The 15,055-nt window shown below is 46.8% G+C and overlaps 1 protein-coding gene across 2 annotated transcripts in view; it reads right to left on the minus strand.

Annotated features, from left to right (window-relative positions):
* Positions 1-15,055, minus strand: part of PLXNB3 (plexin B3) — a 181,534-nt gene that overhangs the window by 9,113 nt on the left and 157,366 nt on the right. For both annotated transcript variants that reach the window (XM_063936597.1, XM_063936598.1), the window contains exons 14-24: positions 14,468-14,613; positions 5,228-5,333; positions 4,918-5,048; positions 4,654-4,830; positions 4,397-4,571; positions 3,339-3,572; positions 3,104-3,265; positions 2,871-3,019; positions 2,306-2,406; positions 1,987-2,204; positions 1,594-1,772 (exon numbers count right to left, since the gene is read on the minus strand). In XM_063936597.1, the coding sequence (XP_063792667.1) occupies positions 1,594-1,772; positions 1,987-2,204; positions 2,306-2,406; positions 2,871-3,019; positions 3,104-3,265; positions 3,339-3,572; positions 4,397-4,571; positions 4,654-4,830; positions 4,918-5,048; positions 5,228-5,333; positions 14,468-14,613 (1,778 nt within the window). The remainder of the gene's footprint in view (positions 1-1,593; positions 1,773-1,986; positions 2,205-2,305; positions 2,407-2,870; positions 3,020-3,103; positions 3,266-3,338; positions 3,573-4,396; positions 4,572-4,653; positions 4,831-4,917; positions 5,049-5,227; positions 5,334-14,467; positions 14,614-15,055) is intronic.

Below are 15,055 nucleotides of genomic sequence, written 5' to 3' on the forward strand. Positions count from 1 at the left end.
AGCGCCTATGCGCTCCATTGTAACCAATGGTGGGAACTTTCTGCCCTGCGGTTGACCTAAAGTGACATCACCGCTGAGCAGAAAGTTCCCACCATTGGTTACAATGGAGCGCATAGGCGCTACATTGTAACACTGCCGTGTGCCGCCTGTCACTCAGTACAGGAGCACACAGCCGATCAGGAGAGTGCTACAACGTGGCGCTCCCTGATTGGCTGAAGAAACCCACTTAGACAGAAGTCAGAGGGGGTTTCTGGCATTCGGGGAAAGGAGTCCCATGTGAAAACATGGGGCCCCTTTCAGTTCGTGGCTCGGGTCTCCGTTTTGTTATTTTATTCAAGTACGTGGATTACAAAAGGATGCTACGAGGAGCCTGGGACCCTGGATCTGGTGAGTAGAATTTTTTCAACAGGTACCCCTTGGATTCTACTGGAGAAGAGGACCGACCTGCGTGTGAACATAAGGTAAGTATGTGTATATGTTTGTGTGGATGTATGTAATAAATCTTTACTTTCAAGGTGTGTGTGTCTTGTGTTTATTTGGGTATTTTTTTTAGTAGTAGTACTACAGGTACCAGCGGGCCCGTTTTTCCGCCGCATGCTGGTACTTGTGGTTCTCCAAGTACCAGCATGCGGGGGAGGCTTGCTGGGACTTGTAGTACTGCTACTAAAAACAATATATTTTCATTTTGACAAAAGGCTATCAGCCCCCCATCCGCAGCCAATTGGATGGGGGGGACAGCCTCGGGCTTCACCCCTGGCCCTTGGGTGGCTGGGGGGGGGGACCCCTTGATTGAAGGGGTCCCCACTCCCCCAGGGTACCCTGGCCAGGGGTGACTAGTTGGATTTTTGATGCCACGGCCGCAGGGCACTATATAAAAGTGACCCCCGGCTGTGGCATTATCTGTCCAGCTAGTGGAGCCCGGTGCTGGTTTTAAAAATACGGGGGACCCCTACTCTTTTTGTCCCCCGTATTTTTGGAACCAGGACCAGGCGCAGAGCCCGATGCTGGTTGCTTAAATATGAGGGAACCCCTGTCATTTTTTTCACCATATTTTTGCAACCAGGATCGGCTCAAAGAGCCCGAGGCTGGTTATGCTTAGGAGGGGGGACCCCACGCATTTTTTGTGTGTGATTTTACAGGGTTTCATTTAAAAAAAAAAAAAAATTAACCCCAGCACGGATCACACAGATCCGGCCGAGATTCATTTTTAAAAAGTCGGCAGTGTTTTGCTAATCACTGCCGTAAAAATAAAAAATAAAACACGAATGACATCGACATCGGAACAAAAGAAAAATCCGAATACGACAGCTTAGTAAATTAGTCGTAATAAATTCAAAAAGTTGCAGTTTTACACTTTCGATGTCATTCGTGATTGAACTTTGACCTGAAACGGGAAAATACGAATCTTAGTAAATTTACCCCACTGTGTCATAACACTGTACAGCTAGTGTACGGGACCCCTCCATGTCTTTATTTCATGCCTAGAACCTCACACTGCGCCCCCTTGATGCACTCTCAAACATTTTTCATTATGAACTAGTCAGCAATGTAACAAGACTGGGTATTACAGACACAATAAGAGTCCCCATTTACCTGCGAAGCAACAGCTTCGGGTTCTTGGCCACACATTGGTCTACAAGGTTGGACAGCAGCGTCTTCATAACATCCGTCAGATACTCCAGTTTACCAAGAAGAGCGACGGTGAGCAAGGAGGCAGCATTGCAGCGGTCACGTTGTGATAATGTGGGCTGTGCATCCAGTGTTTCGATCAGCTTAGAGGTGAGAACAAATAAAAACAAATGTAATACAGAGATGGAGGTCTGTTATCCAGCTAGAGCCTTTACACAAAGTAGGTCCTTCTTGGAACCGAAAGGCATTAAGGAGTTTGGACAAATAAAGAAATAAAAAAATAAATAAAAAAAACAAAGTAAGAGGAGGCATAGGGCGGAAGACTTATAGACTTGGCACTGTGTAACCAGCTTCTACCTTGATGAGGAAAAGCTTGTTATTAAGGAGGTTGGAGAGCTGGTTCAGGCCTTGCTCCACGGTGCTTCTTCTGTTATCCAGCACATCCAGGCTCTTCCTGATCGGAGAGCTGGTGTCTCCAGGGAAGAATATCTTTTCCACATAGGTCTTATAGTCTAGGAAGGGGATGCCTGAGCCTTCAATATCACTAGTCAGATCCATCATCTCCGTCATTAGATCTGAAAGTGGAAGGGTGGCACTATCAGAATGCCAGAAACACAAATAATAATAGTTGAAAGGGAAAACTAATGTTCTGGAGACAAGGTCATGGAGACAATACCAGTAAATTCCTTTCTACACTGATCTCCCACACTGGTCTCCAGGTTCTCCAGTTGCACAAGGACCTTCTTATAATCCCTCATGGCCAGTTTACTCTGTCTCCTGTAAAACACCAACATTAAGGACTGAAAACAGGTCTCAAACCATAAAGAAACAACATGTTCCTAAAATTACATGTCACCATTATCGGTATCCTTCCTGTGTGCGTGGTCAGAATCACCACTATATATGAATGGATACCACTGCTGGTCTAAGAAAAGATGGATGGTGGACACCACTACTTGTATAAAATGGATGGTGTACATCCCTGCTGGTCTAAGATGAATGGTGTGCACTATGCTGGTCTAAGATGGATGGGCGACATCTATTCTGGTCAAAGATGGATGGGGACATCAATGCTGGTCTAAGACAGATGGTGGATACCACTGCTGGTCTAGGCTGAATGGCGTGCACCACTGCTGGTCTAAGATGGATGGTGGACATCACTGCTGGTCTAAGATGGCTGGTGGACACCACTGCTGCTCTAAGATGGATGGTGTGCCCCTCAATGTATGATGGATCCCTACCTGTACATGAAGATAATTATTAGAACGACAGGGATGAGCAGAGCAGCTCCAACACCTAGCCCAATTTTGGCTTCTTTAGGAAAACTTGATTGTCCCTCTACATCATATTTCACTTGTCCGAGGTCGAAGCGAAGATTTCCCATGTGCACCTGAGTAAAACAAACAAAAACATGTAAAACCTTAATCCGATCAGCATAGGTTTAATGTACGCCACCAAGATTGAGATTACGCACCACAAACTCTGGCAAGGAAGAGCTCGCGTCCCGCGGTTGTGGTGGGACAAGCGGTGGCTCACAGTACAGGTGATTGTGGGTGAGAGTCTTCACGGCACAGATACCATTTCCAATCATTGCTTCGACTTCTTGTTTACTGATCCCAGAATCCAAGCCCTCCCCCTGTGAAAAAATACAAGTAAGCAACCCGGTTGGACTACAGGGTTGTTGAGAGTGGTGTTACATCACATTTTACCTCTATATCCAGCACGTTCCCAGGCTTCAGGCTGTATGGTTTGTTGGGATTTTCCCGATTCAGGGGTTTGAGGGACGGGTTCTTCTGGTATGTGAAGTTCTTTCCAAAGCTACTGAACGGAATCTGGAGATTGTCGAGGACAAAGAGTACATCCACAAGGACGTAATCGTCAGGGACCAAGGGCGCATAACACTTTATAACTGTGGGGGAGTCGTGACTGCACTCCTCACTGAACTGAAAGTAGAAGACCAGTAACAAAAATGAAAAGGAGTTAATAGTAATTACAGCAACTGTCTTAAAAGGATAAACACAATTAGGGAGGTGTTATCGGAGATGCCTGATGTCTGAGAATACCAGTCATACATTTAAAGCTAGCAATAACCACTGCACTTGTTTAGTGCAGATATTACTAATGTTAAAAACAGCCAACTGCACCATCGCCTCCATACTAAGGTATTTGCTGAGCTTATTGCTTAACTGCAGCCTTATCAGAAAAGAATTAGAGTTTGAGTCAGTCAGGGTTTAAGAGAAGGTTACAGTCAGTCAAGTTTAGCAAACAAAGCATTGCGGAAGCCGCTCTTAACACCTTTGTCCAAGTACTCTTGAACCGCCCCCCCACACCACCACACCCCAACTTCCCCCACACACCACCACCTGCCCTGGGTAGAAAGTGACAAAGTGATAATAAACAAGACAAAGAGGCAAGCTTTGCTTAAGGGCTTTATATTAAATGTGTAGCACAAAGGAGCGAGGTAGCTCTATGTTGTGCATTCTGCAAAGAGTTTAGGTGCTATAAAGGGGATGTAGTCAGGATCCCGGCAGTCAGAATACTGACGCCAGGATCCAGACCATGCCGCCACAGCTATTCCCACTTCTGGTTGTCCACGACACCCATGGAGTGGGAACAGGACCTGCGGCGAGCGCAGCGAGCCTGCAGTGTGGCGAGTTCCGTTGCGTTTGCCCCCCCTGCCGGGACTCTGGCAGTCGGGATCCCGGTGTCTGTATTCTGACCGCCTGGATCCTGTACCCAACCCCTATAAAGGCCTCATGAACCTCACCTCTTGCACAGGATTAGGTGCCACCTCCCTCTTCCTCCTTCTTCTTCTCCTTTTTCTTCTGATATTCTCATCTTTGCTTTGAAGATCCTCCTGAGGGGGCACGGCCAGGGCGCTCATACGTGGAGTCTGTACAACATCCAGATTTGAACCAGTGACCATAATAATCCGCCCTCCCCTGTGGAGACATGAACCACACACAGGTGAGACCTTGACACCTGGAGTTAGGTCTGTGCTAAGACTTCAAGACCAGTTCCTACTTATAGAAGGCTGTCAAGGGGAAAGCAGAAGAGATGATCGGGTTTTCCGTGTAGTTGAACAATGCATCATCCAGGACTCTTTCTGCCGTGCCGTAGAGGACGCTGATGGACATCTCCAGCTGAAGATCACTGGGGCTGGTAACGCAATAGATCTGATCTTCAGTGACGTTTCTAAATCTGCCAGGAAAAGAGGAACTAAAATCAGTTATCTGGAACACAGAGTACACACAGGCGACCGACACACACAATAACACAACTACTGACATCTCACAAGGTAAGTTCCCCACTGTCACAGTAATCTGATCGCCAGTCAAAAGCTTGGACCCGGAGATGGTGATTTGCGTCCCTCCAGCCATGGGACCTCTCAGTGGTGTAAGGGACTGAAGAATGGGGTCCTGTGAAGGTCATAATATCAAGATTAGCTTCTTTCACCACCTCTAAAGCAATCCGCACATGCATGTTCTAAATCCTCCTATGTGGTGTGATGTGAAAAGCCGACTACTGGTTTAGTGTCCAGGTTGTTTACTTCCCATGGGTGCAGGTGATGAATGCACTCTAAAGCACTGGGACTCACCTGGTAAGAGAAAAGCTGACTGGAAACTCCAGGCTCACGGTCCTTTACAGCGACTTTCACAGGGCCAGACACCTCTCCCTGGCTGGCAGACAGCCTGCAGACGATACTGAGTGGACGAGGCATACAGTTAGCGTCAGCGAACATTATATTTCCCCTAACTGCAGGATTAAATTATATAGTGGGACATTGTACAAGAATAAGAACTCACAAAGTAAAATAGTTGCATCAGACTCACACCGACATTTACATCACACCGTTCACCAAACATTTCACTATTGTCAAAGGACTATGGCCCTCATTCCGAGTTGTTCGCTCGTTGCCGAGTTTCGCTATATTGCGATTAGTCGCTTACTGCGCATGCGCAAGGTTCGCAGAGCGCATGCGCTTAGTTATTTTACACAAAAGTTTGGTATTTTACTCACGGCATAACGAGGATTTTTCATCGTTCTGGTGATCGGAGTGTGATTGACAGGAAGTGGGTGTTTCTGGGCGGAAACTGGCCATTTTATGGGTGTGTGCGGAAAAACGCTGCCGTTTCTGGGAAAAACGCGGGAGTGGCTGGAGAAACGGGGGAGTGTCTGGGTGAACGCTGGGTGTGTTTGGGACGTCAAACCAGGAACGAAACTGACTGAACTGATCGCACTGGCAGAGTAAGTCCCGAGCTACTCAGAAACTGCAAAGAAATTTCTATTCGCAATTATGCAAATCTTTCGTTCGCAATTCTGCAAAGCTAAGATTCACTCCCAGTAGGCGGCGGCTTAGCGTGTGCAATGCTGCTAAAAGCAGCTAGCGAGCGAACAACTCGGAATGAGGGCCCATGGGGGTAATTCTGAGCTGATCGCAGCAGGAACTTTGTAAGAAGTTGGACAAAACCATGTGCACTGCAGGGGAGGCAGATATAACATGTGCAGAGAGAGTTAGATTTGGGTGGGTTATTTTGTTTCTGTGCAGGGTAAACAATGGCTGCTTTATTTTTACACTGCAATGTAGATTGCAGATCGAACACACCACACCCAAATCTAACTCTCTCTGCACATGTTACATCTGCCTCCCCTGCAGTGCACATGGTTTTGCCCAACTGCTAACAAAGTTACTGCTGCGATCAACTCGGAATTACCCCCTATGAGTGCCCACAAGTAAACATAAAATATGCAGGTATGCCTCACAGGGCTGGTAATTACTAAAGTGTTAACAATACAGACTGTATCCAATTACATTTTGTAAATAACGTCCTTACAAAAAATACAGAGTTTTATTTTGATTTATGTTAACTTGCTAAGTCTCCCATCTGTCCATGTGGGTGGCACGGCTCTCCCCCTGCAGGTGGCACGGGTAACATGATATCTGGCGACAGCAGCTGTCTGTGGTAAGATTTATAAAGTGATTGGTTCATGTTTTGTGTCGCCGCTGTTTCCCCCCAACACAACTGCGTCGTTCACCACTGGTGTGATGCACAGAAAGCCAGTCACTAATTGTGGCTTCATTAGTGGTGTCTGCCTTTCAACAGCCACATGCACTTCCTCCGCCTGCAGCTGCTGCTGTTATTCTTCCACCTAAAGTATCAATCGTTCCTCAAAACTGCTAGATTGTAAGTTTATCTGGGGCCATCTTTACCTTCTGTTTCATGTTGCTGGACAATATTTATTAGTGTCATGGTCCCCCTCAATAGGCAGCGCTGCATTGTTATAGGTTGAAATAATGGCTTCTCGTATAGTAACAGAAAATATAATTTTACACAATGCGGTGTAATCTAGTTACACAAGTTGTATTACACTATGTGTACATATATTCTTATATATAATATAATATAAGCAGTTATTTTTTAGATACTGGAATACTGCACAAACTAGTCAACACAGCAACAGTTTTGGGTCCTAGTGGGGTTACACCAACCTATGAGGTCTATTCATGAAGCAGTGAAAGGAGTGGAGAAACAGACCAGTGGAGAAGTTGCCCATGGCAACCAATCAGCATCTCCCTTACATTTTATAGAATGTACTTAATAAAGGCTTCCTTGAAAGCTGATTGGTTGCCCTGGGCAACTTCTCCATTGGTCCTTTTCTCCACTCTTTTCACAGCTTCATGAATAGACCCTTATGTCTGTATTATTGTAGCACTTTATGAATAAGAATAAGACTATCCATGAATAGGCTCAGCCTGTGACTGAAAGTGCTTCACGGAAGCTTACATATAAATGTGACCGCTAAGCATGCTTTCCATTAAAACACATTGCAAATATATGAGTGTGGCGCAATAAGTCAAGTAACAAGACCTCTGACATGTGTAAAGTTCTCGACTTCATCCTAATTTCCCGCCAGGCCAGAGCAGGCCGACCACTGCTTCCCCTCATGGCCATTAGACTGCACCTCATATCGGTCATACTGTCCCAACATCAGATGTAAAATGGCGGGGCTGCGGACACAGTCAGACATTGAGGTGCGTGGTGTGATTAGATTTCTGAGTCTAAAGGGCACATCAGCAGCTGAGATTCATCTACCACTATATATGTCTATTCACCGCCAACTTGTCAGGGTCTACGGTGATAACGTCATGTCACGGTTTGGATTTGGTGCACTGCCTTTGATAACGGCAGGACAGATGTTCAAGATGGGCATTGACACAGTCAGGCAAGCACGTCCACCACAGTAGACAATACATGCCGCATTGAAGGCCTGATTCAGGAGGACATACGCATTTAAGTTGGTGATATTGCTGATGAACAGAACATCTCACTGGGTACTGTGCACACATTGTCCATGAGCAACTGGAGTACAGTCAATAGTGTTCACACTGGGTACGGAAACAACTCACGGAAGTTCACAAAACCAACAGGATGGGATTATCTCTCATGCACTTGACGTGGAGCCATGAGGAGGGAGAGTAGTTCCTGCAGCGTATTGTTACAGGCAATGTAACGTGGGTGCATCATGCGACACCGGAGACTAAGCAAGCATCCTTGACATGGAAACATGCATCATCCCCACCTTCAAAACAGCTCCATCAGCAAAGAAGGTCATGGCATTTTGGGACAACAAGGGTGTGCTTCATGTTGATTTCCTTACCAAGGTAGATACTGTGAACACTGACCGCTATTGTGACACACTGAGCTGGTTGTGGAGAGCAGTTCGTGGAAAACAGCCTGGGTTGCTGCAAACAAGCGTAGTATTGCTGCATGATAACACCAGGCCACACTCAGCTAACCGCACGGTTACAGCGCTACCGTTAGGAGGTACTGGACCTTCCTCCCTGCAGCCCTGACCTGGCACAGAATGAGTTCCACCTCTTTGGACCATTGAAGCAGCACCTGGGTGGGAGGTGATGTGCAACAGATGGTGAAGAGCGCATGAACGGACTTTCACTATGCAATCACATCCCAGAAGGGTACGACTGCATCATGTCTGACAGGTGGAAGGTGTTCGGGGGCAGCGTTGTGGCATTGAATGGGGGGGGGGGGGGGGGTCTGGAAACGCAGGCATGTCATGGCCGTTTTTGTGGCAGTCTGATGATGTCACCTGCGTTTCCTGTGTAAGCTTGGCTGCGTATGCAGGGGGTCTACATCTAATTCCCAATTCTGTGATGCGATCGCAATTGAATTGCGATCGCATCACTGGGCCCCCAGCATATGACTATATTCATAGCAGTTTTTGCTAAAATAGCAAAAACTGCTGACTCTGAATAACCCCACATATACATATGTACGAGCTGAATACATTTACGCAATGAGAGGTCATTACCTTATTTACTGAACCACCATCGAATCATCTAACACACTTATACAGTGGGACTTTCCTTTAAGAAATCCCCTCAGCCTGCACATAGTGGCGTTGGAGATTTTCTTAGGCTAAGCCAGTACTTCATGAGACTATGTAGCATTTAGATTCACTGGTGAAATCACTCCATCTCTCACTGCTGTGGCAGGTTCCTATAACGGAGATATTGTCTGGGCCCACACAATTGGGTAAATTTACTAAGGTAGGAGGTTTTTTTTTTAGAACCAAATCAGATTCTATCTATCTACTAACATATAGAAGCAGCTAGATAAATGCTAAGTAGAATCTGATTGGTTGCCATAAGCAACATCACCAGTTCAAAAAAACTCCCACCTTAGTAAATTTACTCCAGTGTATCCACTAATACAGGTAACAATTAGTTCAGTTTAGTATAATAGCCGCATGCAGTTTGGTTTGTCCGTTATTATACGAATATGAAAAGTTATAGTAACGTGATTGACTACACTGAATACTGTTGGGCAGTGCCGTAACTAGCCATTTTAGCGCTGTGTGCAAGAAACGACAGTGGCGCCCCCCCCCCCCCCCCCCCATGTAAGACAGGGGCAGTGCGCGCCGCAGATGCGCGAAAAATGTATGGGGGCGTGGCTTCACGGGAAGGGGCGTGGCCACAAAATAACAGCAATTCATACTACGGTGCACAGTAGTCTACATTATTCAAATTACGCTGCACAGTAGCGCCACTACACCAGGTAGAGCCCCTTTTATATATTACAGCAGACAGCGTCCCCCTTTTTACACATTACGGCAGCCAGGCCCCATCTTTACACATTGCGGCAGCCAGGCCCCCTCTTTACACATTACGGCAGCCAGTCCCCCTTTTTACACATTGCGGCAGCCAGACCCCTTTTTATACATTGTGGCAGCCAGTCCCCCTTTTTACACATTGCGGCAGCCAGGACCCCATTTTACACATTGCGGCAGCCAGGACCCCATTTTACACATTGCGGCAGCCAGAGCCAGCCCTAACCAATATGATGCCCTAGGCAAGATTTTGGCTGGTGCCCCCTAGCACCACCGCTAGTTCCGCCTCTGACCCTGCACCCCTTTCCCAGCACCATCTCCCCCCCCCCCCCCCCCCCATAGCAGTCGGGTTTTTTTTCCTACCCCCTGTAATTTAAATAAGAACAGTGTGCACACTCGGCGCACAGACCAAAAAGGTATGTGTTTTTGTTGGCAAGGGGCATGGCCACACAATAGTTCCCCCAATTCAACTTATGCCTCACAGTAGTGCAACTTTATTCACAATTTATAATGCGATAGTGTCCCTTATTCACATTACATCACACAGTAGTACCACTTTACCTTATATACATTACTCCTCATAATAGTGCACCTTATTCACATAACATCACACTGAATTGTTCCTTATTCACATTACACCACACCACACCATATAGCTCTTTATTCTCATTACACCACACCATATTGCTCCTTATTCACATTACACCACACAGTAGTGCCCTTTCTATACGTTACGCCACACAGTAGAGCACCTTATACACATAATGCCACACATTGGTAATGTATTTATACACATAATACCACACAGTAATGCCCCTTACACATATGACACACATTATTAATGTCCTTATAAACATAATGCGCCTTACACATTTTGCCAACCATTATTAATGCCCTTATACACATAATTTCCCTTACACATATGCTACACATTGTTAATGACCTTATACACAAAATGACACACATAATGTCCCTTACACATATGCCGCACATTATTAGTGCCCTTGTACACATAATGACACACATAGTGCCCCTTACACATATGTTACACATTATTAATTCCCTTATACACATAATGTTCCTGGCGTGAGTCATCTGGCAGCTCTGCTAACGTTGGGTGGCTATTTTTTTATTAAATGAATCTAATTTGCAATGCTATATGGCTAGGATGCACAAGAAGCTTCTGCTGAATAAAATGATATGCTGCACGCCTATATACTGTGTGCGACTGTGACTATATCTGCATACAAGATGCTACACACAGAATATAGGCATGCCGCATATCATTTTAATCAGCAGAAGCTCCTTGTGCCCCTAGGCATACCAGATGCCCTAGGCAATTGCCTAGTTTGCCTATGCCTAGGGCCGGCTCTGGCGGCAGCCAGGACCCCATTTTACACATTGCGGCAGCCAGGACCCCCCCTTTTTACACATTACGGCAGCCAGTCCCCCTCTTTACACATTGCGGCAGCCAGGCCCCCTCTTTACACATTGCGGCAGCCAGGCACCCTTTTTACACATTGCGGCAGCCAGACCCCCTTTTTATACATTGTGGCAGCCAGGCCCCCTTTTTACACATTGCGGCAGCCAGGCCCCCTTTTTACACATTGCGGCAGCCAGACCCCCTTTTTATACATTGTGGCAGCCAGGACCCCTTTTTACACATTGCGGCAGACGGTGTCCCCCTGAGAGAGAGAGAGAGAGAGAGAGAGAAAGAGAGAAAGAGAGAGAGAGAGAGAGAGAGAGAGAGACATACTTACCTTCTCCCCGCTGACAGGCTCCTCGTGCAGCTCCCTCTCGGTGCAGGCTGTGTGAGGTGAGAAGGAGGAGGAGGGAGGGGGAGCAGGGAGCCGCAGCAGCGCTATTTGATTGGTAGTAAGCGCCGCTGCAGCATCCCCCTCTCCTTCTGTATTGGTTGCTTGGCGCTGCTGTGGATGCTGGGATGAAGGAACCACATCCCAGCATCCATAGCAGCGCCGGGCAGCCAATACAGAAGGAGAGGGGGGATGCTGCAGCGGCGCTTACTACCAATCAAATATTGCTGCTGCGGCTCCCTGCTCCCCCTCCCTCCTTGAACCCGGCGCTGGTCTCTCTCCTCCAGCCGCGCACGGCGCACACAGAGGCGGCATGTAATGAGTCAATTTGACTCATTACATGCCGCTGGCCGTTGCGCCCCCAGGGCAACTGCGCTGTGTGCCAAGCCCCCTTGGCACACACGTAGTTACGGCCCTGCTGTTGGGGGGGGGGGTGGATTTATAAAATCTTTGGCAGAGATCAAGTGAAAAGAGAGATAAAGCACTTTCTTAATTTTATCTCTCTCCAAACTTTGATAAATATCACCTTTGTCACACCCTAGATAATGACCTATAACATTTGTGTTTAAGGATCCTTTTTTCCATCCCTGAAAGCAAGTGCTGGCATGTCACCACTAAATGAACACCCCTGTAACTCTCCCCAGGCTACCTCCCTCACAAAACAAGGATATGTCTTCCAGTGAGGGATAGCCCATTACAAACCACAGGAAGAAGCAAAATTTTGCTTTGCCTTTAGGATTTATCCCTCTTTGTATTCCACACACTAGAAAGCGAGACCGCCATTTTATCTGCCATTCCCGCCTCTTTATATGCTAATGCGTGGCTAATTCAGTAAGGACAGCAAATTCTACTAATCAGCATAGTTTGCTATCCTTTTCCTAACATGCTGGGAGCCGCCGCTGGGCAAGGCCGCCACAGCATGCTGATTGGAACCCCCCCCCCCCTCCTCCCTTCAACAAGCAGAAATTGCGAGTGATCGCAATTTCTGCTTGTTAGCAGAAATACTGGAAGCCTCCTGCCGGTGCAGCTTAGCTGCGCCTGCAAGAGACCCGCCGCCTTCTCCCTGATCACGGTGGCTGCATGTGATGTCACGCAGCCGCCGTGATCACATCCACAATAAGCTCCCGTTTGGCCGACCCCGCCCCCGTTTGCGCCGCACCGCCCCTGCAGACTCCGTCTTCTCCCTGGAAATGGAGCGTTACCCGCCCCGCCTCTGCCTGATTGACAGAAAGTGCGGGCGCATGCGCAGGACGAGCACTGCGCATGCGGGGGCGATCGTAAAAATTCCGTTTGGATTGCGATTTGCGATCCAACCTGAATTAGCCCCATAGTTGTTACGTAGAAGACATTAAGAAAATCTTCAGTACCCGTCTATGGTTATAATACGGTCTCCAAAATATAGCTCACAGTCCTAGTCTTGCAGTTACATTACCATCCAGCAGAGGGTGCTAGGTTACCAGCAAGTTACCAATTACAAAGCACTGAAGCAGTTTCTTAGATTTCCTGGTCAAAATTCCCTGTAAATTACCTGTCTCAACTTGCAGTATAATGCTATGGTACACGGATAACACGGTAACAAAACAAAGTACAGAAAAAAAACAACAGCAGGTACTTTTACCCATTTTCACGGGAACTTTTGGCCTGAGCAGAAACAAAGTTCCCTGTAATCAGGGGGAAAAACCCCAACAAGAGAAAACACTGCTACAGATGACCTTCCCTGTGAATAGGTAAAACAGTTTGCACTGCACTGGATCCACCTAAAACCTAAACAAAGATGTATAAAACACATCTGGGTCAGGATGCTTTCTGCCGTCTCCCAAAACATTTAATTCTGACTAGACACCATTTACTAATGTCTTAACAACAATTTATATAGCGCACACATATTGCACAGAGCTTTGCAGAGACTATTTGGTCATTCACAGCAGTACCTGCCCCAGTGGAGCTTATATTCCCTCCCACATCTACACACACACACACACACACACACACACACACACACACACACACACACACACACGTTCATCTTTGGTCAGAAGTTAGGTAACCTACTGTGCCAGTATATTTTTTTAACAAAACACTGCAGTACGTCAATTTTGTTGACCTTTTACCTGGGCCACTAAGGAGATGCCCCAGAGAGGTAGGTAAAGGTAGGAGGTACTGGGGCCTAGCTCCTTGAATTGTGTCATCGCGCGCTTGATCCCTACTATACAATGACACTAACGGATGGCATTGTGTAGCGAGCAGAGGTTGGGCTATGATAACACCATTCACCACAAACCACATCATCAAGCCTTTGGATCGCCAACGTCTGTGCGGGAAGTGGGCGGATCCGGCAAGCTAGTCTACTCTCTCTGGAGTCCTGGACAGCTACTCAAAGTTCCATGAGACTCTTGGACATTCTGCTTGAGTAAGCAAGTCTGCAGAGAGTAAAGGCCTGGGCACTACGGGTAGGCTGTGAGGAGTAGTAGATCGGACTAGCCAGTTTTGGACTGGGGAATGAAGGGGCCACAGGGGGAATGCAGTGGTAGAGGCCTATGCTTAAGGGGTGTGGCTTCATCAGTACTGAGGTAACATTTATTAAGTACATTCTATAAAACTACATATAGCAGCTGATTGGTTGCCATGGGCAACTTCTCCACTGGTTCACTTCTCCACCGGTTCATGAACAGACTCCATGTAACTGACCCTCTAATAGACTAACAATGTATAATTCAAGTGCACAGTCTGGAACCTGACATTAGAATAAGGGTTGGGGCCCCCTGTGGATTTCCCTGTACCCCAGTGGGCCTGTCCAGCCCTGGGCCTGGCATTCACATACACAAGCTGAAATAATAAGCTGAACATATGTGACCCTCCATTAGAGGGCGGGGTGAGAATGGCGGTGTTCCTACCTGTTGGAAACAATATACCGATCTGGCAGAAGGGTGCAGGGCTGATCACACACAGTGACTGACACTTCATCTGCTCTCTGGCCCATGTTGGCGCCACTTATAGTAATGGTTGTCCCTCCTTCCACAACACCCGTCAGAGGAGAAATCTGTACAAGATAACAATAATAAACCTTCCATCCAGCAAGGGACACAATAAAATAAAAGCATAATATGTATGTATATTTATTTATTTCAGTTATTAATTGTACGTTATTTTTTTAAGTTAATGAAAAAGAAGATTTTTTTTTCCCCCCACCTGGTCACCTGGTCTCAACCCTTTTCTAAACGACCCCTATTTATTATATTACCCTGCCACTAAGGCTAAGCTCCGAGCGACCCTAGTGACCAAACTGAACCATATCGGTCTGTTTGGTAATGGAGCAGAGCATCCAGATATCTTCTGGCCTCACAGGGGCAGCTTTCAAGCTTTTTTATTTCAATCAATAAAGACTGATTTAAAAATAAATAAATGCAAGGTGGTAATAGATGCACAGTGCACATGAAGCCAGCGAGCCTCTGACGTGATGCAAGCCACTAGATGCATACAAG

The sequence above is a fragment of the Pseudophryne corroboree genome, chromosome 8 (genome assembly GCF_028390025.1).
Source record: "Pseudophryne corroboree isolate aPseCor3 chromosome 8, aPseCor3.hap2, whole genome shotgun sequence".
NCBI classification, from domain to species: Eukaryota; Metazoa; Chordata; class Amphibia; order Anura; family Myobatrachidae; genus Pseudophryne; species Pseudophryne corroboree.